General features: G+C 46.9%; 1 protein-coding gene across 8 annotated transcripts in view; it reads right to left on the reverse strand.

The window, feature by feature from the left end:
• The window catches only part of PTPRU (protein tyrosine phosphatase receptor type U), a 444,404-nt gene that overhangs the window by 126,331 nt on the left and 292,782 nt on the right, over nt 1-25,291 (reverse strand). For all 8 annotated transcript variants that reach the window (XM_056846270.1, XM_056846269.1, XM_056846268.1 and 5 more), the window contains exons 10-13: nt 21,099-21,300; nt 11,396-11,498; nt 8,281-8,554; nt 4,184-4,220 (exon numbers count right to left, since the gene is read on the reverse strand). In XM_056846270.1, coding sequence (XP_056702248.1) covers nt 4,184-4,220; nt 8,281-8,554; nt 11,396-11,498; nt 21,099-21,300 — 616 coding nt within the window. The remainder of the gene's footprint in view (nt 1-4,183; nt 4,221-8,280; nt 8,555-11,395; nt 11,499-21,098; nt 21,301-25,291) is intronic.

The raw sequence follows: 25,291 nt of genomic DNA on the forward strand, positions 1-25,291 counted from the left end.
GACTAACAGATTTGTTGTGGCAGAAGCGTTCATGGACCAGGGCCCACTTCCACAGATGAACGGAATGCATGTTCAGCTGGCAGATAAGTTCTCACCAATTGCTGCTGCTGGGACTAGTCACGGCGCTTGCATCATGCTGATCGCTTGTATATGCTAGAGCTGTATAGGGAAATATCGCAGACTATACATCCTGCATTTCATAACTACCGGACCCCCGCTGTTTATAATATCCATCTCTATACCCACGTATTCATATATATCTGCCAACTGAGGACATACTTTCTGCATCTGATGAGCATCTAGTCCGGGAAAGCATCTATCATAACAAATCTGTTAGTATTTATGGCGTCACAAGAGTGAGTTTCGATTTCCGCTAGGGGTGCCGAACGGCTTCACAGACAGAACTTAACTACCAGTGCTTCACGCACAGAACTCGAATGCGAACAAGGCAGAAAATCCTCGCTGTGAGCCTCGTAAGCAGGGATGCCACAGATTTTCTCAGTGAGCCTGTTCGGCAGTCGAACCCGCCTTGTCCAAAGCTCACATTTAGGCTACGAGCCAATCAGGGATCTACTCGGATTGCCTCAAGCAGCTCAAACCACTGCCTGTCAGTCAGAAGCCAACTCACAGCTGATCAGGGAATGACCAGGTTGTAACAGTGCAACAGCCCATTGATTTATGGACCACCTGATCCCCACTGGCAAATGGGAAATGAGCCATGCTGGAAGGGACTCTAGCATCCCTATTCGTAACCATTTTACGCAAGCAGACAAACACTTCTGGGATGACTCAAGGGACTGAGCTTTCATCTTTATTTTCTTATGCCAGCACCAGCATACCATCCTTAAGGATGGGCCAGCACCCCATGGTTAGCCCCAGAACAGAAGAACCACTGTGCCGATCAGACCAGTGGAGAGCCACCACTGGTTAAAAGTGGTGATTTAGAGAGGTGGACTCTGATCTGGAGAACCGGATTTGATTCCTCACTCCTCCACATGAGCGGTAGAAGCTAATCTGGTAAACCGGGTTGGTTTGTCCAATCCTACACATGAAGCCAGCTGGGTGACCTTAGGTGAGTTACAGCTCTCTTTGAGCTCTCTCAGCCCCACCTGCCTCACAGGGTGTCTGTTGTGGGGAAGGGAAGGGAAGGTGATTGTAAGCCAGTTTGATTCTTCCTTAAATGGTAGAGAAAGTCGGAATATAAAAACCAACTCTTCTTCTTCTATCTGGGTCAGCATCCTGTTTCTAACAGCAGTGAACCAGTTGCCTTGGAGAACCAAGAAACAGGGCACAGAAGCGAAGGATGCTGGACTCTAGATGGACCACCAGTACGGTCCAGCCGGGCTCTTCTTACGTGCTTAGGTTTTAAATCCCCACTGTCTCTCCCCTTAACATTCTGTACTCGCCACACACGTCTACCCATTTTTCATTTCTCACTCAGCCACGAATTTAACAGGCTTTCTTTTCTTTTCTCTGCCCTTCCCCGAATCCAAAAGGGAGCAAAATATATTAGTCAAGCACGAGGAATTTTATTAAACACGCAAGGCCCTGAAGTTCAATCCCCCTGAAAGATGAAGCATTTAGTTATTTGACAAAATTCCAGCAGCCAGAGAGAGAGAGAGAGAAAGTGAAACTGAAATAGACCCCTCTTGATCAATTTCACTCACAGGAATGGCTCCTGGTGACCGTCAGCAACACAATTACCCTGGCTAATACTGCCAGCCGCCTGTATAAAATGCCAAGCATGTCCAGGCAGGTAAAATCAATTGCTCGTGTTACCAGCTTTGAATGTATGTTGGCAAGGTCAGCAGGACCCAAAATAGGGCACAAAGGTACCAAAAAAAGGGGAGAAAAGTCTTTGTGCTTCTATAAAATCCACATTATTCTCCATTCAATTTTTCACCCAAACCAATCTTTCAGAGCTGTGGCAGTTTAGGGCTATGGATTACACTGTCATGTGGGAGGAATTTATTTCACGTTTAAGCCTGGTTTGTTTGTTTGTTTTTTTCCGGTGGAGAAAACCTAGCTACACAAAAGAAGCGATTGGTAGAGAAATTCTAGTTCTAGGTCAGAAGGGTGATGACAATTCCCCAAGAGGAAATTGGTGATGCTAGCTTGTGGATAAGCTACAGACTTCTGTAGAAGATCTATCTAACCTATTCAGTTCCCAGGGTTTCGGTTTGCACTGTGGATTAACTAAGCTTTAAACTGCAGTAGTAGCTGTTGTGGTGGTTTTCTTTTTTATTATTATTATTATTATCTGTTGTGGCTGTTGTTGTTTTTTCTGCTCGTCAGTGACCTTATTAATAAATTATTAAGTATTAAGTATTAACTAAGCTTAAAAAACTAACTAACTAAAAGACTACAATGCCCATGATGCACTGCTATTGTGATCTAAGTTACATGTACAAAGACATCCAGGATTTACAGTTACTCTTCTTAAATCTCATTTAAAACACTGGGGAGATCTGGGAGTTGGTTGTGGTTCTCACACCCAATTCCAGGTCATTTATGAACAAAGCACCAGACAGCTCTCACTCTTGTGGGAACCTGCCCCCTCCTCCCAGCTTATTCCCCTCCATTGTGGGAACTCTACATTTACTCCAAACTCTCAGTGTGCAGATGTTTAAGCAGTTCCTAATCCACAGGCATGGCCATCCTCTTATTGCACGACTGCCTCTGGGCACAGAGCAGGGGTCACTGGGGGAGTGTGTGGGGGAGTAGCTATGAATTTCCTGCACTGTACAGGGGTTGGACTAGATAACCCTTGGGGTATATTCCAGCTCTCTTCCAGCATTACTACGAGAACAACCTGGAGAAGAAGATGAATCTTTTGTGCCACCCTAAGCATTGTGGAGAGAGGATAGAATAAAAAATGTAATAAGCAAGGCAACTCTGGTAAATATAGTTGGAAGGCACACAATGCACAACTTAGCTGAGCCTAGATCTGCTCAGTGCCAGAACGGAAACCTGGAAACCTACACACACTTTCTTGAAGAAAGGTAGGATATAAATGCAATCATAGATAAATATTTTTGAGAGATTTCACAATAACTTGGGGGTAAGATATCCGACGTACTCAGGAGAGGGAGAAAGGACACTGCCTTGCTCCTCTGCTGTAGCCTGGCTCGCTGACAGCTATTTTGTTAACCAGCACTCCATGGCAAGAAGAAGGAAAACATGCTGCTGTCAATCCACAACTGAGTCATGGCAACCTTAATCATGGGGCATCCCAGGCAAGAGACAAGCAGAGGTGGTTTGCCGTTGTCTTCTTCCCTGTAGCAACCCCAGCCTTCCTTGGTGGTCTCCCACCCAAGCACAGGATGGTGTAGTGGTTAATAGTGGTGGTTTGGAGCAGTGGACTCTGATCTGGAGAACCGGGTTTGATTCCCCACTTCTAAATGTGAGCAGCGGAGGCTAATCTGGTGATCTGGATTTGTTTCCTCACTCCTACACACAAAGCCAGCTGGGTGACCTTGGGCTAGTCACTGCTCTCTCAGCCTCACCTACCTCACAGGGTGTCTGTTGTGGGGAGGGGAAGGGAAGGTGACTGTAAGCCAGTTTGATTCTCCCTTAAGTGGCTGAGAAAGTCGGCATATAAAAACCAACTCTTCTTCTTCTACTACTGTCTGTGGGCAGCCCTGCTTAGCTCCCAAGCTCTGATAAGCTTGGATCAAACTGGACTATTATTTTAAGGTGCTATATAAGGATAAAAAAACATTAAAAATGATATAACATGGCACAATGGCATCTTATAAGGCCTTCATTGGTGGTCAAATTAAAACCCTGTAATGCATACAAAAGTATTTACAAATATCTCAACATATACAGACAACCATATATAAGCCCAGGCTTGCGTGTAGGGTGTTAAATAAATTTCAAATTATAAAGCCCTCTAGTTGGAGTGCCTGCAGGTTGTTCTTATACTGGGCTATACTGGTCTCCCATACAGAATGTGTATGCAAGTATCAACCTGTAAACCAGTCTATTATCATATTATTATTTTATCTTTTCCACCCAACCTTGGGTACCGAGCTTTTGGTTTATTAAGGTTGGGTCCTTCCCCTGCCCTTCCCCTGTTTTCTGCCTATGGCTATCAACCAACATGCAAAACTGAACAATAACAGAAGAAAACAGAAAAAGTCAGTCCCCCAAAAGGGAACTAACACTAAATAAAGTTTACCTTTCCGGGCAATTCGGATACAGTTCAGCCTTGTTTCCTGAGGAGAGAATAAAAGAAAGAAAGAGTGGTGATTATTTAAAAAGCAATGGCCAGAATCAGACAAAAGTATTCTATATCTGTAGCTACCATGAGCAGGTCTTTAGAGAAGCAGCTTATACATTTCTTTCAGACAGAAGGTTTTTCCCCCTCAATTCCTGTTACCTGAGATTCCGGTGCTGGGGATTGAACCTGGGGCCTTCCAAATTCAAAGCATGTGTTGTACCACTGAGCCAAGGCAGCTCCAAAACAGATCCAATGGAAGAGGTGCTAATTTACATGACACTCCCATTTTTTTTATTTTTTTGGTTTGAATTATTTCTATCCCGCCCCCACCACAGAGGGGCTCTAAATGGCTAACTACATACAACATATATGATTAAAAGCCAACAAATATATAAATACATAAATTAGAATCAGATTAAAATAAATAAGAACGTAATAGCCATGCTGGATCAGACCAAGGCCCATCAAGTCCAGCAGTCTGTTCACACAGTGGCCAAACAGGTGCCTCCAGGAAGCCCACAAACTAGACAACTGCAGCAGCACCATACTGCCTGTGTCCCAAAGCACCTAATAGAATAGGCATGCTCCTCTGATCCAGGAGAGAATAGGTATGCATCACGACTAGTATCCATTTTGACTAGTAGCCATGGATAGCCCTCTCCTCCATGAACATGTCCACTCCCCTCTTAAAGCCCTCCAAGTTGGCAGCAAACAAGACTGGCTCTTTCCCTTTGCCTTAAGAACATAACATAAGAACATAAGAAAGGCCTTGCTGGATCAGACCAAGGTCCATCAAGTCCAGCAGTCTGTTCATACAGTGGCCAACCAGCTGCCTCTAGGAAGCCCACAAACAAGACAACTGCAGCAGCATCCTGCCTGTGTTCCACAGCACCTAATATAATAGGCATGCTCCTCTGATCCTGGAGAGAATAGGTATGCATCATGACTTGTATCCATTTTGACTAGTAGTCATGGATACCCCTCTCCTCCAGGAACATGTCCACTCCCCTCTTAAAGCCTTCCAAGTTTGCAGCCATCACCACATCCTGGGGCAGGGAGTTCCACAATTTATCTATAATATGATATAGCCCTAAAAATCCCAAGATGGCACGTAATCATTCTCCTCCCCATGGAGGCAAAAAGACTCAGTCAATGCTGGACCAGAAGTCCATCACCTGGCAATGACTGACACTTGGGCTTGAGGGGCAAGTTTCAAGTTTATTAATATGGTCAACTGACCAATCACGTGCCAACACATCCAAATTTCCTGACACAATTGTTTTGCACCGTAGAATCACAGACTGCCCATAAATATAAAGGTGTAAGGTCAATAAAAGCAACCCCTGGTTAAAATTATCATATTAAAATTGATAAAAATTGTAAAATATTCTAACAATCATTCTCTAATAAAGCTCTGCATATTTTAATAGCAACAGCACAGAACTTGGCAGTTTGGAGTGTAAGCTGAGGGTCTTCTCCTAATAGGAGCTTCTTTGCCAAAAGCTCAACTGACTCATTGGGGGGGGGGACTGCTTGAGGAGCAGAAAAGGAGCCAGAGGTGAGAAGCTACCAGCTTTGTTTGCAAGCCCAGCATGAGGAGGAGGAGGAGAAGAAGAAGGAGGAGGAGGAGGAGGAGTTGGTTTTTATATGCTGACTTTCTCTACCTTTTAAAGAGAATTAAACCAGCTTACAATCGCCTTCCCTTCCTCTCCCCACACCTAACACCTTGTGTGGTAGGTGGGGCTGAGAGAGTTCAGAGAACTGTGACTTAGCCCAAGGTCAACCAGCAGGCTTCTTGTGTAGGATTGGGGAAGCCAACTCAGTTCATCAGATTAGAATCTGCCGCTCATGTGGAGGAGTGGGGAATCAAAGCCAATTCTCCAGATTAGAGTCCACCACTCTTAGCCACTACACCATGCTAGCTCTCCAAAGGTTAGACCAGGCAGTCTCTTCAATATATGAAAATGCCTAATACCAACTTGAGTCATGAAGCTGCCTTATGCTGAATCAGAACCTTGGTCCATCAAAGTCAGGATTGTCTGCTCAGACTGGTAGTGGCTTTCCAGGTTCTCAGCTAGAGGTCTTTTTCATCACTTACTGCCATAGCCTTGAACTGGAGATGCCAGGGCTTGAACCCAGGACCTTCTGAATGCTGAGCAGATGCTCTATCACTGAGGCACAGCCCTTCCCCTCAGGATTGCCTTCTCTAACAAGCAGCATATCTCCAGGACCTCAGGTAGAGAACAGGCCTTTTGTAGCACCTGCTGCATGGAATCCGTTAACTCGAGGTTCAACTTGGGACTTCCTGCGTGCAAAGCACTGCTCCATCCCTAAGCTTTAGTCACTCACAATGAAGTCACCTCATCCCATCATCTGCTTTCACTGGAGTTGCCTGGGACTGAACCTGGGACCTTCTGCAGTCAGAGCAGATACCCTGTTTTGATCCCTCCTGATATGGTGGTCTCTCTCTGACATCTGCTTCTTGGGTGCCTTTAACTGCAGGTGGGTGGGATTGAGCCCAGGACCGTCTGAACGAACACATGAAGCTACCTTATACTGAATCAGGCCATTGGTCCATCAAAGTCAGTATCGCCTACTCAGACTGGCAGCAGCTCTCCAGGATCTCAGGTTGAGATCATTCACATCACCTACTACCTGATTTTTAACTGGAGAAGACAGGGGTTAACACTGGGACCTTCTGTATTTGAAGCACACCCTCTACCACGGACGACCAGCCCAGCTGACAAGGGGTCATCCGCTGAAGCTGCAGGGTGAGAGATTCAAAACAGATAAAAGGAAGTATTTCTTTACACAACACATAGTGAAATCGCTGCCCCAGGATGTGGTGATGGCTGCCAACTTGGAAGGCTTTAAGAGGGAAGTGGACATGTTCATGGAAAAGAGGGCTATCCATGGCTTCTAGTCAAAATGGATACCAGTCATGATGCATACCTATTCTCTCCAGGATGCCTATTATATTAGGTGCTGTGGAACACAGGCAGGATGGTACCGCTGCAGTTGTCTTGTTTGTGGGCTTCCTAGAGGCACCTGGTTGGTCACTGTGTGAACAGACTGCTGGATTTGATGGACCCTGGTCTGATCTAGCATGGACTTTCTTATATTCTTATTACTATGAGACATAATTTACTTCGTGGAAGCCCTGCCTGCCCTTTGCCAGCTCTCCGCCTACGCGCAGCTGTGAGAAACCCGCGCCTTGACTCTTTGGGCTTCTGCCTCTCAGGGCGTGACAGTTCATTGCTCTCTACTACCCTTCCTCCCAACCCGGCTGGGGAGACGGGAGCTGCTGGGAAGTGTCAACTCCAGACATCAAGGATTCGCCCGGAGGGCGCCCCAGACACTCCAGCAGTCTTCTCGACCGAAATTTGCCAAGACAAGGAATGGAACCTTAGGGCAGTCAGATCAGATTGATTTCTGCAGCGGAGCCCATGTGGCCGAGTTGTGGGTGCGTGTTACATCTTCCTGATCAGCACAGTACAGCCTGCTAGGGAAGCTGCCGGGGACAGGCCAGAAGAGGGCCTGGAGTCTGCGGAGGCCGTTCTCCTTATGTTAGCTGATGCAAAGAGTCACTGGAAGGAGGGGTGTCGGAGCGCAACATCTCTGACTGAGATGCTTGCTGGCTTTTGGCCCTTCTTCCTCTCCAGACAGTCTTAAGAGAACGCAGAGATCTTTCGACCAGCTGCTGGAATAAATATACGTGCAATATTTTCTTTTTAATCCGGTACATGCTTAATTGTGTGGGTTTCTTTCTTATTTTTGGTGTGATTTTAATTTGGAATGTCTTTTAAAAAAAAAATCAGTACGGTAGTTCGTGCTTTTTACAGTTTTTGTGTGTGTGTTTTAATCTGTGTATCGGACTAGTATGGTGTGTATCCTTCACAGCCTGAGGCGATAAAGCGGGATATCAATGTTTCAAACAAATAAATAACTCCTTTTCGCACCAAGAAATGGGTTGGATCCAGCCATCTTTTTCAGCCAATCTCTCATGAGATGAGGTTGCGACAAATCCTAGTTTACAGTCAGAAGTTGCTACTCACCCCTTTGAGATTGCTCATGGCCTGGAAGTAGATGAGATACGCCTTCTTGGGCTCCAAGGGTGGGTTCCAGTAGCCGCTGTATGTCTGGTTGTCTCCGACAGTGAAGGGCTTGGCTTCCGTGAGGCTACTGGGAGGCAGCTCAGCTCCGAAGTAGTGAACGGAGCCACGGGACATGGCGTCGTCGAAGGTGAGGGGAACGGGGAAGCACTCCTGGCTCCCGAGCTCCCGCTTGATCTTCTTGGGCCTGTCTTCTTCTACGACGACTTGGTACGTGCTGGGAACACAGTCAGGGAAGCAGGATGGAGAAAGAAAGACGAAGGGTGAAAATCAGATGCAGGCTGGCCTGCAACACACAGGTGGGCCCATACGCCCAGTCTCTCATAGAATCATAGAGTTGGAAGGGACCACCAGGGTCATCTTGTCCAACCCCCTGCACAATGCAAGAAGTTCACAACTACCTCCCCCCCACACACCCAGTGACTCCTGCTCCATGCCCAAAAGATGGCCAAGATGGCCTCCCTCTCATCATCTGCTTAAGGTCATAGAATCAGCATTGCTGACAGATGGTCATCTAACCTCTTCTTAAAAACCTCCAGGGAAGGACAGCTTACCACCTGCCTAGGAAACCTGTTCCACTGAGGAACTGCTCTAACAGTTAGAAAATTCTTCCTGATGTCTAGACGGAAACTCTTGATTTAATTTCAGCCCGTTGGTTCTGGTCCGACTCAGCCTAAACTAACTTGAAGAGTTGTTGCGGAGGCAAAATGAAAGCAAGGAGAGCTGAACTGGAGCTACTTGGAGGAAGGGTGGGATAAAAATGGGACAGGTAGCTGTCATTTTCCCGTATCGGGTCTTAAAACAGCCCATGAGAAGCTATTTCCAGCTCAGAAAATAGCAGGGGGCGAAGAATAACCTCCCCTAATCCATGAGTGTCTGTGTGGTATAGTGGTTAGAGCATGGGTGTCAAACATAAGGCCCAAGGGCCAGATTCAGCCCCTTGAGAGCTCTCATCCGGCCCATGAGCCAGCCAAGGCAGCCGCCCCCTCCCCGCTCTCAATCTGTGCTGGCAAGGCCTGGCCCAGCCCAACCACGTGGCATTTATGTCTATCCAGCCCTCATAGCAATTGAGTTCGACAGGATCTGGGAGAATCTCTAACCACTATACCGCACTGGCAGTCACAGATTAAGGGAAGTTACTCTTCACTCCCTGCTGTTTTCTCAGTTGGAGATAGCTTCTCGTGGGCTGTTTTAACCCCCCGGCATGGGAAAACAAAAGATACCTGACCCATTTTATCCCTCCCTTCCTCCATATTGCTGAAGTTAAGCTCTCTCAGCTTAACCGACCTCACACTGAAACCGACTGAAAGTACCTCATGTACTTTCAATTAGGGCTGTCAAAAAAAAAAATTCGGTACAGTTCGGATTCGGCCGAATTTGACCCTTGTGGGTTCGGTACGTGCCGAAGTCCGAACTCAGCTGAAGGGGGGCGGGCTGCCCTTTAAAATGACCTGCGCCTCCCAGCTGGGAGGCTCAGATCAGTTTAAAGGGCAGCCCGAGCCTCTCCAGCGGAGCCCGCTGAAGGGGGGCGGGCTGCCCTTTAAACTGATCTGTGCCTCCCGGCCGGGAGGCACAGATCAGTTTAAAGGACAGCCCGAGCCTCTCCAGCGGAGCCCGCGCCTTTCAGCGGGCTCCCCTGAAGGGGGGCCGAATTTGCCGAATTTATTCGCGAACTCCCGAACTCGCTGAATTCGGCCCCCCCCGGTTGCCCGCCAGTTTTGAGTTCGGATCCGTCCGAACAGAAAATCACCGAATCAGGGGAAATTCGGTTGATTTTCAGTTCGGACCGAACCGAATTGACAGCCCTACTTTCAATGCACTTTCAATGGATTTTACTGTGTGAAATGGCAAAATCCACTTGTGAATAATCGCTGAAGTGGATTGAAAGTGCATTATTCAGTGTGTCCGAGGTCAACTTACATGTAAGAAATTCCAGTCATGGAATTCCTCAGCATCCCACACTGAGATACCATTTTGGGATCGAAGAGACATATACTAACCTGCAAATTAGGCCTCACCATGCTCTGAGAGAAGGATTCAGTTTGTTTGTTTGTTTGTTTGTTCTTGAGGGGGGTTTCCATCGGACTTTTTTGAACAGGTAGAGCATGAGAAAGCAACAGGCAACCCAGCCAAGACTGTCTGTAATAGTTAGTATAGAGGTGGGCTTTTTTTATTTAGGCATCTGTGAGCATGGGCAGTGGGAGTGGTGGACTCTAATCTGGAGAACCAGGTTTCATTCCCCATGAAGCCACCCCATGGGTGACCTTGGGCTAGTCACACTCTCTCAGCCCCACCTACCTCACAGGATGTCTACTGTAGGGAGGGGGAGAGAAGGTGAGTGTAAGCCGGTTTGATTCTCCCTTAAGTGGTAGAGAAAGTTGGCATATAAAAAACAACTCTTCTTCTTGTGAGCAGAAGAGTGGCTTGTGAGGAAGAACACAAAAGCAGGTGGCAGGCATGCCAGTGGGCAGGAGGGAAGGAGGACATGAGTGACTGGTGGTCAGCAGGGGAGGGGGCTCTGGGAGCTCTCTGCCCAGGCCTCCTATAATTTGGAACCAGCCCTGAGTGCAAGGCTTAATGTAACCAAGAGCTCAAAACTAAGCAAGAACACAATTTATTGGCAATAATTTATGGTCAAATAATGGTCGCAAACCAATAATGTTTGTAATAACCTCTGCTTCATACCAATTCTACATAATTCTGATTGGGCCTCTGTTTGTAAAGGGGCTGGTGGCAAATCGGTATTCAAAAACCAAAAGGAAACACCAAAAACAAAATTTAAAAGATGGTTGGTTTCTATTCAGGAAAGCAATCACTGTATGTCCAAATCCAACTATGGCAAATGATTCCCTTAAGTCAGGGGTGTCAAGCAAAGGCCCAAGGGCTGGATCCAGCCCCTTGAGAGCTCTTATCCGGCCCGCGAGCCAGCAGCCACCCCAGTCCCAATATGGGCTGGCGAGGCATGGCCTGGCCCTTCCAAGTGACATTTATGTCATATCTGGCCCTCATAACAATTGAGTTTGACACCCCAGCCATACGCAGATATATTTTCCTGTACCTGATTGGTGCCCCTCTTCCCTGCGCCGGCCTCAGCAGAACAGTGATGGTGCTCTCCGATTCACCAAGGGGAGAAGGCATGTCTCCATAATCAAAACTGGGAGCTAAAAAAGAAGCAAAAAGGACAATTACCAAATGCAATAAAATGGGGGGGGGAGCTTCAGGTTGATAGACTTTTTTTTTTGGCACCTTAAAAATTAAAATTCTTATTACTACACAAGATTTTGTAAGCCAGAGCCCATTTTGTCAGATACAAGAAATGAGAAGACAAGTTTCACTAGGAAAAAAAAACACCAATGCTAGGGAAAGTTGAAGGCAGTAGGAAAAGAGGAAAACCCAGCCTGAGATGGATAGACTCTATAAAGGAAGCCACGGCCCTCAGTTTGCAAGACCTGAGCAAGGCTGTTAATGATAGGACATTTTGGGGGTCATGAATTAATAGGGTCTCCATAACTTGGCAGCGACTTGATGGCACATAACACACAAGAAATGTCACGTTTGGTTGGCAGGGAGATTTATACCCAAAGATGCAACCAGCAGAAGGGTGGGAGGCAGTGCTTACAAAGAGAAGGAAAAATCGAAGTCATGTGCACGAACCTGTAAGGTGGAATAGTTGCTTTTCTAATGAGCTAGCTAACCCCAAGTGCTTACTGGGTCCAAGTCTGATAGTATCATATTCTGTGGCATTGAGTGGTTTAGGCAGAGTTGGCGATAATGGCCAAAAGCATGGGAGCTGTCCAGCAGGTCAGCAATCGTGGCAAGACTCAACATACAGCCAGGAGGTTGGAGTGCTACCAACAGGGGAGCTGTCCAGAGTGTGCAGGTGCTAGAAAGCCAGAGCTGGCCTATAGGAACATTGCATCAGCAATTCCAGGCGGAGGAGGAGGAGGAGGAGGAGGAGGAGGAGGAGAAGGAGGAGAAGAAGGGAGGAGAACAAGGAGAAGAAGAAGAAGAAGAAGAAGAAGAAGAAGAAGAAGAAGAAGAAGAAGAAGAAGAAGAGTTGGTTTTTATATGCTGACTTTCTCTAACTTTTAAGAAGAATCAAACCGGCTTACAAGCTCCTTCCCTTCCTCTCTCCACAACAGACACCCTGTGAGGTAGGTGGGGCTGAGAGAGCTCTAAGAGAACTGTGACTGGTCCAAGGTCTACCAGCTGGCATCATGCAAAAGAAACCAACCCGGTTCTCCAGACTAGAGCCTGCTACTCATGTGGAGGAGAGGGTAATCCAACCCTCTTCTCCAGATTAGCATCCACCGCTCTTAACCACTATACCACACTGGCTCTATACACATATGAAGCTGTTTAGCTTCAGCTCACACCACTGGTCCATCTAGTTCAGAATTTTTCTACTTTGCTGGCAATGGCTCTCTAGGGTTTCAGGTTGAGAACGCTCCCGCCCAGCATCAGCTACATGAGACCTCTCGGCTGCATGAAAAACATGCACTCTGCCATTGAGCCATGACCCTGTAAGCACTTCCCTTGAACTTTGGCAGATACAGTGGAGATGCAGCCTTCATAATTAACTGACAGGAATGTGGGAAATGTATCGACGCAGGCCTTGATTTTGCCCGGTGCCCTTCTTCAACCGATAACAGCAAAAGAGCTTCTCGCAAAAGGAAGAGGGAGCTCCTGCCCTTCCTCTTTCTTTGCAGCAACCCAGAGGGCCTGGTTAATTAGTAGTCACACAGGTCCACCGCCCGCTGGCTTGTAATTCCTGGGCCCCCATTAAGCAACATGGCAACCCATTCAGCGCGGTTAATAGCTACACCGCAGACATTTGCAAACAGCCCTAAGTACTGTATGGCTTGTTAATGAAGCCCAATTAATCCCTTGTTTGTGCCTTTTGCAAGGCAGACTACTTTGTTTCTTCTCTGTAATCTCCCCCCTGGCGTGTGTGTGTATGTCTCTTTGTGTGTGTGTGTGTGTGAGTTGGAGGGAGGCTGTTGTCACTGTGAAAATCTCCCCAGATATGCCAGCTTTCTTCTCTCCCCCTCTTGGGAGATAGCCTAGTGTCTCTTGCCTATTACGGTTGGCTGCACGGTTCGAAACCAACGTTTGAGATATTTTGGCATGCATAGGCTGGGCCTTTTGAGTGCTCCGTCCAGCCAAGCCAGCCTTGGCACAGATGCGTCTCCCTATATGATCTACGAGCTCCTATTGTAAATTCTGGGCACTGGCTTCAAGGCACCAGCTCCACCGCCAAGAAAATGGCCAAAAAAAAAAAAAAAAAAAACAGGACAGTGGATGGGATGACACAGTACACATTTGGCAACAATGTCCCATCTAGAAATCTGATGCTACTTTAACTTCGGAGTCCCCTGGCTCCTCCTGAAACCCTCCAGAATAAGGCACCATCTCCCTGGCAGCGATTCTCTGCTGTGCAGTCATTGCCACTGATAATTCGGAGGCGTTCACAGCAGGAAAAAAAAATCCTAATGGGGATATTTTCTACAGTTTCCCTCCATTTCAGATTCAGGGTGATATAGTGGTTAGAGTGGTGGAATAGGATCTCAGAGACTCAGGCGCAAATCTCCATTCTGCCATGGAAGTTAACAAAAAGTCTGGCAAAGTTGGGGAGGGGCTGTGGTTCAGTGGTAGAGCATCTGCTTGGCATGCAGAAGGTCCCATGTTCAATTGTTGGCATCTCTAGTTAAAGGGACCAGGCAAGTAGGTGATGTGAAAGACCTCTGCCTGAGACCCTGGAGAGCGGCTGATGGCCTGAGAGGACTATACTGACTTTGATGGACTAAAGGTCTGATTCAGTATAAGTCAGCTTCATGTGTTGCAAATTGAGGGCTGTGACTTCCTTTATTGAGTCCATCCATCTCTTGTTGGGTCTTCCTCTTTTCCTGCTGCCTTCAACTATTCCTAGCATGACTGTCTTTTCTAGTGACTCTTGTCACTAGTGACTCTTGTCTCCCAGATCCTAATCCACCACTCTAATGTGCATTATAATATATGTAAAAAGCGTAACTCTTAGCCTATCATAATCGGATCACTAATCCACTTGCAAATGAGCCGTGCCTTACTATGCACACGTTGCATCTTTTGGTCAGTCTTGGGGTCTTTCTATGATGGAGAGCCAGTGTGGTATAGTAATCAAGAGCGGTGGACTCTAATCTGGAGAATTGGGTTGGCTTCCCCACTCGTACACATCAAGCCTGCTGGGTGACCTTGGGCTAGTCACAGTTCTCTCCAAACTCTCTCAGGCCCACCTACTTCACAAAGTGTCTGTTGTGGGGAGAGGAAGGGAAGGCGGTCGTAAGCTGCTTTGAGACTCCCTCAAAGGTAGAGAAAATAGGGGTATAAAAACCAGCTCTTCTTCTATATGAAATGCTACAGGCTGGATCCCAGGACTGCCTCCCGCTAAGTGAGGAATTGTCCTCTGATGCAGCAAAGCTCATCACTTGGCAGAAGGGAGTTGCGGGACCTAACAATACAATATTGTTGTTCTCCCTGCAAAAGCAATACTTGTCCAAAGGGTAAAATGAAGCACTTCACCAGGAAGATTTAAGCCCCGCGTCTAGGCAGCAGTTTGCTGTTCATCTGGGGAATGGCTCGATTTCCTCTTGGTGGGTTTTGACCAACAAGACCAATTGCTCTTGGGAGGGGGGGGGAGACTCTGCATTCTGAATACACAGCCATGACATCAGGCACAGCACAAATTTCACAGGCATGCACTAATGTGTTTGCTTCCACCACCACCACAAACACATGCCTATGCAGCTAAAATATGCACAGTATGATTCTCTGCATTTAGGGTATCAGCGGTAAATTTGTCAGGGAGGGCACTGGCCCTTTCCCTTCCATACCCTGGCCACATCCCCTGTTCGGCCCTTGCTCACCAATGCAGCCTCAAATAAAGAGGGGAAGGGGCTTTCCAGCACCTGATCCCTCCTCCTTTTGCTGACCCCCTTATCTTGCATGGCCCAGAGCAGGCAGTCAGATATCTCCTCATCTGATGCTGTCCTGGAGCTTTTGAAGAGAAAGGACGCTGCATATGCTCTCAGGGACTCTACAACTGGAAAGAAGTACCACGATGCAAACGTAAAACTATTTTGCACGTGTTCATTAACGATATGTTCTTTCATTTATGAACTTTTAGACAAAAATTGTAACATAAATCTTGAGCTAGTGTACAAATAATATAAACCAGATAATGTTAGACAATAGAGAAGGCAATAGAGAATTGGTAGCCCACGTCTTACTACACTGCAATCTTCATGCGCTCCCGCGGGAAAAATTCCTATTACCATTACTTAAGGATGGTCCAGCCCAAACAGATGTGGGCCCAGTGTGCTACCTATTAAGAAGCAGTATTGCACAAATAACATTGAAGGTAGCAAGATTCTTGGAAACCTCCCTAGGAGTCCTGCGCCAAGCTCCTCCACAGAGTTAAACTCTATCAAACTGATTACATAGCACTTTAAGACTTATAGATTTTAACTAGTTATTGATATTTTATCGTTTAAATATTGTATTTTAATCGTTGATACTGTATTTAAAAGATCTATGTCAATAAAGGTTTGAATTGATTGTCCTTGTTTTGCTGCTGCTGCTTCAGAGGTCTGTTGCTTTAAATTTCATAGGTGACTCTTAACTGCTTCCTCGGAAGTCTTACTGATTCCTATCCCTGTTTACCATACAAAACAAAGTTCATATCATAAGTTTACTCTTCCTACATAAGTTTACTCTTCTTACATATGCTCATTCCACATCGTGCATCCAAACCTCGCCCAGAACCATAAAGCCCTCTCTCTTTGGTGGTAGTCGAATCAGTAAGGGCGGACGGCGGCACCTCCTCTAAAGGAACAACACATCTGCCTCTTTTTTCTTTTAGAAGAAGAAGAGTTGGTTTTTATATGCCGACTTTCTCTGCCACTTAAGGCAGAATCAAACCGGCTTACAATCACCTTCCCTTCCCTTCCCCACAACAGACACCCTGTGAGGTAGGTGAGGCTGAGAGAGAATGACTTGCCCAAGGTCACCCAGCTGGCTTCATGGGTAGGAGTGGGGAAACAAATCCAGTTCACCAGATTAGCCTCAGCCGCTCATGTGGAGGAGTGGGGAATCAAACCCGGTTCTCCAGATCAGACTCCACAGCTCCAAACCACCGTTCTTAACCACTACACCACACTGGCTCTCATTTTAGGCCATTTATGCTTGGCAATTAGCAGCACGTTCCAGGCTGAAGTGCCCCACATATTTTTTTTATTTCTTCACGGTGTACCATCATTCCAGACGTCACTGCAAAGCCAGAGCATACCTGCTTCGCATTTCTTAAGAGCCCCTTTAACAAGACCTTTTGTATTTGTTCCGCCCCCGCATCAAAGCATTCACTGTAGCAAGCATGCAAAATCTCAGCTGCTGCTTAGCTATGCAAATGACTATTGCTAATGGCTATGCAAACGAAGGAACAAAGGAGCAGGCAAGCGGGGGTGGAATTGGTTTGACTTTCTCCTCTCGCATCAGGACTGTGAATAGTCATTTTAAAGGTCGGACTTAAAAAATCAGCATTGAGCGAGGAGCAGAATCGACCCTGCATAAACGGCCTTAGTGTGTTTGTTTCCCGGCCACAATGTAGCAGAATGCTTTTTGGGCGCGCCCCCCCCCCAACTTCAACACTTGCCCCAGTCTCGAGCAATCACGAATCCACGCTGTACCGCAGCGCTCGGCCATAATGACACAGATCTGTACCCCTAAATAAAACACCCTCTTCAGAGCAGAGGAAAAGCCCGCTCGAGATTCTGTGAAATGTAATGTAAAAAACAACCACACGAACCCTCTTTGCTCAGATATAACCACCTTATCTCTTCCACCTCAGACAACATTTCCCACTCATGCAGATAATATCATTTCTCTAAGACCGGTTCTGCAGAGACATAGGGCCGACAGTGTTCAATTTCTTCGGTCCCAAACCACCCCCCTCTAATAGATACCATCAAAGCCGCTCCAGTGAGTTAGGAAATGTGTTTCAACACCGGAGCCTCCGTAATGTAAACAAGCCAGCTTTCGGACAGCGAGGAGAGTAAATTATCCAGCGGGGTTGTAAAATGCAATGCCTACGATTTCCATTTGAATTCTGACCGCAGGATGGCTGGGAGAGAGGAGGGCATCTCCAGAGCACGAAGAATCCATTTGCAAGGGGAAGCGTATTTAAAGAAGCCAGCTCCGTCGGATGAGTGTTTACTTGTCAGATTGGCACCTTGGCACTGCCACTCGTCCCGATCGCCACAGGACCACTGCGGCTGGGACACCTCTGCCTGGCGAGGAGTACAAAAGCCACCTCTTGTCCAACATATGCAACAGCTGGGAAGCACTGAAGTGTCATCTGTAAAGACTAAATGACCTTTCCAGGCCACGGCTATGTGGGTGGAAATAACTGTACAGTTGTGACTCCAACACTCCAGGGACGCCGGACGCTTCGCCCTTAAGAAGCAGCTCTGTTGCACGGCCAGGGCAATTTTGTATCTCTCAAATCACAGTCTTTTTTGCTGCTAGGGACACTTCCTTCCCCCAAGCTAGTGCATCGGTGACCATGGCATGGCACCCATTGTACAGCGCCTGTGACATCACTGATGATGAAGAACCCAGTTGATTCACTCCTAGGCAAGCCAGTTTGTGAACCACTTCAAAGATGTTGCAGCACTTTAAGAAATCCACAGAGGTGGAGTGACTCCCTGTTGTAGCAGCAGTACGGGGCCACTTGTGGAAGCATAAGGGCAGAGACCTTGCTTTAGCTGCCCTGCCCTGTGCCATCGGGGCAGAACGGGTATCTGCCAACGAGAAGGTATTCTCTGTGCTCCTTCTGTTGAAGGTCCTTCTCCTTATTTATTTGTCTGGCACCTACTTTGTTGGCCAAGTAAAAAAACGAGTGACGGGGCAGAGAAGCCGCAACACCTGATACTAAGGGATTTTCTCGTGTTCTTACACTTTCCTTGGGCTTTCTCTGCCGTCTAATATGTTTTAAACCTGTTTTCATTGTCATGGTTACCTGATGTAGATATGGTTTTAACATGATGAGCTGTCAGCTGCCTCAAAAAAATGCGACCAAAATTTCAGGGTAGGGACTGAAGCGTCCAGTTCTCTGGCTGGAGCTCTAGAATGGAGTTGGAGCTGCGGCTCAGTGGGAAAGTATCTGCTTTGCATCCAGAGCCAGCGTGGTGTAGTGGTTAAGAGCAGTGGTTTGGAGTGGTGGACTCTGATCTGAAAGAACTGGGTTTGATACCCCCACTCCTCCACATGAGCGGTGGACGCTAATCTGGGGAACCGGGTTGGTTTCCCCACTCCTCCACATGAAGCCAGCTTGGGTGACCTTGGGCTAGTCACAGCTCTCTCTGCCCCACCTACCTCACAGGGTGTCTGTTGTGGGGAGGGGAAAGGAAGGTGATTGTAAGCTGGTTTGATTCTTCCTTAAGTGGTAGAGAAAGCCGGCACATAAAAACCAACTCTTCTTCTTCTTCTAAAGCCTTACATAGTCTGGGACCTTCATACCTTTGGGATAACCTCTCCTGGTATACCCCCTTCCCAAAAGAACCCTGCATTCTACTAATACCAACTTGTTGGTGGTCCCCAGTCCTAGGAGTGTGCGGCTATCCTCGACAAGGGAAGGGGCCTTTTTAGCCCTGGCCCCGGCCTGGTGGAACTCACTCCCTAATGATATCAGGGCCCTGCAAGACCTTAAAGAGTTCTGCAGGGCCTGTAAAATGGAGTTCTTCCACCAGGCCTATGATTGAGGGATGCCACGGGTTGTCATAAGTGCTGGCCTCCCTACCTCCCCCTGTCTCCCCCACACAACTGGTCTGATAGTTTGGGTTCTTAAGTTGTTGCATTCTCCAACAGCTGCTCTGTGGATCGAGCACCATCTTTGTACTTAGATTAGATCAGATTGTGTTTACATTCGATTATTTTTATCGTTTTAACAATTTGATTAGAGGATGTTAGATTTTCATCTGTTTCATGGTAATAAACTGTTGCAACCTGCCCTGAGCCCGACCTTGGTTGGGGATTGCAGGCGGGCTAAAAATCAATCAGTCAACCCAACCAATCCATCAAATAAATAAATAAGGTTCAATCACCAGTTAACACACCCAAGGAGTAGGTGATGGGTCCCTGCCTGAGACCCTCGAGAGCTGCTGCCAGCTAGAGTAGACATTATCGGCTTGACAGACCAAGGGTCTGACTCAGTTGGAGGCAGCTTGACGTTTTCTTGAGTTCTGTGCTCCAGACCTGCTTTTGCACAGATGCAGAATTCGGGCATGAGGCTGCATGGGAACCCCCAAACAGAAGTAGCCAGCACTAGCAGGGGCATTCCCCTCCCCGCAGCATTTTTCCCCCTTCCCCTTGTATGTTTCTTTAAAGGTTGTGCATTCCTCCTTACCAATGTTCAAAAATGAGAAAACTGGATAAAACAAGCCAACTAAGAAAGACTATCACCCCTGCTCCCAATCTCCAATTATCAGGGATGGAAGACATTTGACTGATGGTCCTCGATCATAACTGGATTGAAAAATATATGACTGCAACAGGACACGTGTACATACTGCACGTATTGGTGGTCATGTATTTGCATTAACACATGCATACCTTCCAGTGCTGCACACATTATGGATAAGACAAAAAAATGGTTCTTGTCATCTCTGTGTTGAAAATCAATGTGTGCCATGATTGCAGGACAGGTAGCCTTTGATCCTCACTCCGGTACAGTACACTCACTCTAAATGGCGGTCGGAAACATGGCTGACTTACGGAAGAACAGAAACTAAAACCTGGAGTGATTACCCACCCCCCAACGGAAAATGGAACTGGACACATTTCACATAAACCTGGAGCACACAGGAGCATCAGTCCAAATTCTTTCTTATGTTTTCCCAGTACTGTTGCAGAAGAAATGCTCCATTGGGGACCATGCTCCTCCAGCCACGTGAGACCAGCAAAGACAAAGATGAAAAAGGAAAGAGAGAGGGGGAAAGAAGGGGGAAAATTAAAGCAATGGAATGGAATGGAATGGAATGGAATGGAATGGAATGGAATGGAATGGAAAGAAAGAAAGAAAGAAAGAAAGAAAGAAAGAAAGAAAGAAAGAAAGAAAGAAAGAAAGAAAGAAAGAAAGAAAGAAAGAAAGAAAGAAATAAGTGTATCGAAGTGGAATTGGAGGGGGAAAGGAAGGAATAGTTAATGAAATTCTCCTGCATCAGCAGCTGGCAAAAAGAGCCTTGCAACCAAGTGCCACAATCACATAAGGGTGTGTTTGTCAGCAGAAAACCAGCTCATCACGCTCATCAATTTGTTTTCCTGGGGGGGAAAGCATGACTTCTACACGCTTGCCAGATGTCTCTACATCCAAGACATGGCACTAATTCCCTGCCCCATAAACTTGAAACGGGAGACACGGGCTCGAAGTGCCGAAGCCAAGCCCTGACTTCTGGCAAAGCTGAGATATCCCACAGAAGGACGCGTCTTCCCCTTCATGAATATATGAACACATGAAGCTGCTTTATACTGAATCAGACCCTTGGTTCATAAAAGTAAGTATTGTCTACTCTGACTGGCAGCGGCTCTCCAGGGTCTCAGGCAGAGGTCTTTCACATCACCAACTTGCCTAGTCCCTTTAACTGGAGACGCTGGGGATTGAAGCAGCTTCTCCATGCCAAGCAAAGGCTCTACCACTGAGCCACAGCCCCTTCCCCTCCCATCACACCTACCTGAGATGTTGGTGGTGATCTCTGTCAGTGCCGTCTGGCCAAAGCCCTTGCCGGTCCGTGCCCGCACGGAAAAAAGATAGGTGGTTCCTGGATGCAGGTTGGAGAAGACATGGTAGGTTTCATTTCGGAGCTTGGAGACGGTGCGCCGAGGGCCGGGAACGTTGACTGCAGGGTCAGACGACTCGATGCTCTGGTAGCTGATCTAGGATAATGGGATACACTTTAATATTATGTCAGTATGAACACTGAAAGTGCCTTAATACTGAATCACACCATTCATCCATCAAAGTCATTATCATCTGCTCAGACTGGCAGCGGCTCTCCAGGGTCATAGAATCATACAATCACAGAGTTGGAAGGGACCACCAGGGTCATCTAGTCCAAACTTCGGCACAATGCAGGAATTTCACAACTACCTCCCCCACACACACCCAGTGACTCCCTACTCCATGCCCAGAAGATGGCCAAGACGCCCTCCCTCCCATGATCTGCCTAAGGTCATAGAATCAGCATTGTGGACAGATGGCCATCTAGCCTCTGCATAAAAACCTCCAGGGAAGGAGAGCTTACCACCTCCTGAGAAAGCCTGTTCCACTGAGGAACTGTCAGGTAGAGGTGTTTCACATTATCTACGACCTGATACTTTTAAAACTAGAGATGCCGGAGATTGAACCTGGGACTTTCTGCATGCAAAGCAGATGCTCTACCACCAAGCCACAGCCCCTCCCCAAAACAGAAGACACTCTTATGTGAATACAGAAGACACTCCTGTGAATTTTAGATCAAACAGGAATGTTTGCACACTCCTACATTCCCAGATATTTCTGCAAGAGCCAAAGCTAGAGCATTCCCCAACAGACAGCCATCTACTAAGCTTTAAAATCTCCTGTGCAGTAGAGTTCTCCCATACCCAAGGGAACTGGTATGGAAATGCTCTCCCCATTTAGGAAATGTCTACTAAAGTTCAGTACTACCCTTCTGTTATTTAATTACACTAGATCTAGTCTTGCCATCTGGGGTAGCAGAGAATGATTCTTTACTTTGGTCTACATAATAGTCCTTCAGGAGGAGTAGGAGGACGGCGACAAAGAAGAAGAAAAAAGTTGGTTTTTATACCCAGTTTTCTCTACCTTTAAGTAGTCTCAAACCGGCTCACAATCGCCTTCCCTTCCTCTCCCCACAATAGACACCCTGTGAGGTAGGTGGGGCTGAGAGAATTCGGAGAGAACTGTGACTAGCCCAAGATCACCCCACAATAGTCACCCTGTGAGGTAGGTGAGGCTGAGAGAGTTCAGAGAGAAAGTCGGCATATAAAAACCAACTGTTCTTCTTCTTCTTCTTAACATATAGGTACTTTTTTTTACTGTCTGTACACATTTTGAAGCTGATTTTTTATTCATGGTTGTAAAACCCATCCACCACCACCCCACACATTGTTTTTAAACAGAAAGACAGGATAGAAATTAGCTAAATAATAATAATAATGAATGAATGAATAAATAAATAACATGAGAATCCCAATATGGAATCTGAAGTGCTGTAGACCATTTATGCAATTTACCATAGACAGCTCCCTGTGTGTGTAAAGTGCCTTCAAGTCACAACTGACTTATGGCAACCCAGTAGGGTTTTCAAGGGAAGAGACTAAGAAAGGTGGTTTGCCATTGCCTGCCTCTGCATAGCGACCCTGGCTTTCCTTGGTGGTCTCCCATCCAAGTTCTAACTAGGGCCGATCCTGCTTATCTTCTAAGATCTTATAGGATCAGGCTAGCCTGGGCCCATGGTGCCTGGTAAATCACTGTCCTGATTTTGTCTCATGGGGATGTCTTATTACATTTTTCTAACTATGACTTGCTTAAAGTTGTCAGTGAGGTATTTAGTGGTTAGAGTGTCAGACTAGGATCTGGGAGACCCAGGTTCAAATCCCCAATCTGTTGTGGAAGCTCGCTGGGCGGCCTTCAGCCAGTCACACACGCTCAGCCTAAGTCTCCTCACAGAACTGTCCGGAGGATAAAATGGGGAGAGGAGAACAATCTAAGCCAGTCTGGGTCCTCATTGAAGAGTATTAGCTTAAACAAACACAAGTATTCTTCAGGGTTTTGCTCCCTCCCTGAGATTTCTGGAAATCTTCGTCGAGTAGGGAGTGGGTGCATCTTCTCTCTAATGCAGTGTTCAATAAATGTGCATTTAATGTGCTTATGCAGGCAAAAACTAGGGCCTCACACAGTCAGCCATATCACACTCTGGTGGTTACAGAATCATAGAATCATAGAGTTGGAAGGGGCTACGCAGGTCATCTAGTCTAACTTCCTGCTCAATGCAGGATCAGCCTAGAGCATCCCTGACAAGTGCTTGTCCAGCCTCTGCTTAAAGACTGCCAGTGAGGGGGAGCTCACCACCTCCCTAGGGAGCCGATTCCACTGTCGAACAACTCTTACTGTAAAAAATTTTTCCCTAATATCCAGCCGGTACCTTTTCGCCTGCAATTTAAGCCCATTATTGCAAGTCCTGTCCTCTGCTGCTGAAGTCTCTTTTGAACAGCTGATGATGTAACGCAGGGCAAACTGTGTTGCTTTTTAAATATATCCTTAACCAACGAAACAAATATCCACTTGGCTGTAAATCAGTGGATGGCAGGATAAACAGATACAGAAGGTAGAAAAAAAGACTTAAGCAGTGTCCATACATGTGGGAGGCTAAGGAAGAAAGCCAGGGTGTGACACTTACAGTGCAATCCTAAACAGAGTCACACCCTTCTAAGTCAATGGTCTTAGAGGGCTGCAACTCTGTTTAGGATTACACTTACACTGTTAAAAGAATGTCCCTGATTTCATCTGTGAAATACTTGAGGGTACGGCCTAGACACAGGTATACCTCAGGGAGAAGCAGGCCCGAGGCTCTTGGAAAGTGGATGAAAAGCAACTTGAATTCTGCGGCCTAAACAATGGGCTCAGAGGGGGAACTATCAAGTCGCCCTTAATCTCCGAGATTGCAAAGCCACGTCTCGAGAATTACAATGGGGCCTGTGTCATTCTCCCAAAGCCCCCCTGTTCCGCCGCCAGCATGACGAGCAGCGCAGATAGGAATCAGCTTTTCCTCTTTTGCTCCTTTCTGTGCTCTAATAATTTTTGTTGACGCCAGAGAGGGCAGAGGAGCAAAAGCTGAAAAGCGGAATGAGATAAGAAGGGTGTCTTGCCTGGCTGCGTTTGGGAGACAACGCGGCAGAAACCAAGCACAGAGACAGGCCTATTCAAGGAGCTCTGCCCAGTGACAATGGACCCGTTTCTCTAGACTGGGAACTGAGGAGAATGTGGCCAGACCAGGGAATCCGTCGCCTCGGCGCCTTGCTGAGGAGACAACAAAAGCCGTCTGTTGATTCAGTACCTCCTGACACTGTAGGCCTCTGCTAGATCTACCAAGCATGCTGTTGCCTCGCAGCCTGCCTCGACATGATAGCCTAAGGAGTTTCTATCACTTGGCATTCACGGGGTGTTCGGCCTTTCAAACAAATTCCCAACAGATTCCCCATCCCACATCAACACATATAATGCTGGGTACCCTGAGGGCAAATCGACTACCATGTTGGGAAACCGCACAAGGACTTTCCATCAGAGGTTTGAATGTGAGTTCTGGCCACCCAAACACACCCCTGTTCATTTCTCCTCCTGACTGAGGCAAGTGGGTAGAAGCAGCTTTAGCCTTCTCCCTCCCGAAGCCACTGTGGGTTTCTCAAACCACTCTAAATAGCCACTGTTGGCTCCATTTGTGAAGTCACGGTATTTATGTGGGGTTACCATTTGCCCATCTCTTGTTGGGAATGGGCAAATGGTAACCCCACACAAATACTGTGCTTTCACAAATTTAGGAAGACCTGACAAGAGGTGGATTGATTCAATAAAGGAAGCCACAGCCCTCAATTTGCAAGATCCGAGCAAGGCTGTCAAAGATAGACCATTTTGGAAGACATTGATTCATAGGGTTGCCATGAGTCGGAAGCGACTTGACGGCACTTAACACACACGCCATTTGTCTGGTGGCAGCAAGCAAACTCCCACTCTCAATCTCAAGGTTTACCTCAGCCTTATGCTGAGCCAGAGCACTTGTCTATCAAGGTCAGTTTTGTCTACTCTGACTGGCAGCAGCTGTCCAGGATCTTAGGTAAATGTCTTTCCCATCACCTACTACCTGACCAT

The sequence above is a fragment of the Euleptes europaea genome, chromosome 3 (genome assembly GCF_029931775.1).
Source record: "Euleptes europaea isolate rEulEur1 chromosome 3, rEulEur1.hap1, whole genome shotgun sequence".
In the NCBI taxonomy this organism is placed as follows: Eukaryota; Metazoa; Chordata; class Lepidosauria; order Squamata; family Sphaerodactylidae; genus Euleptes; species Euleptes europaea.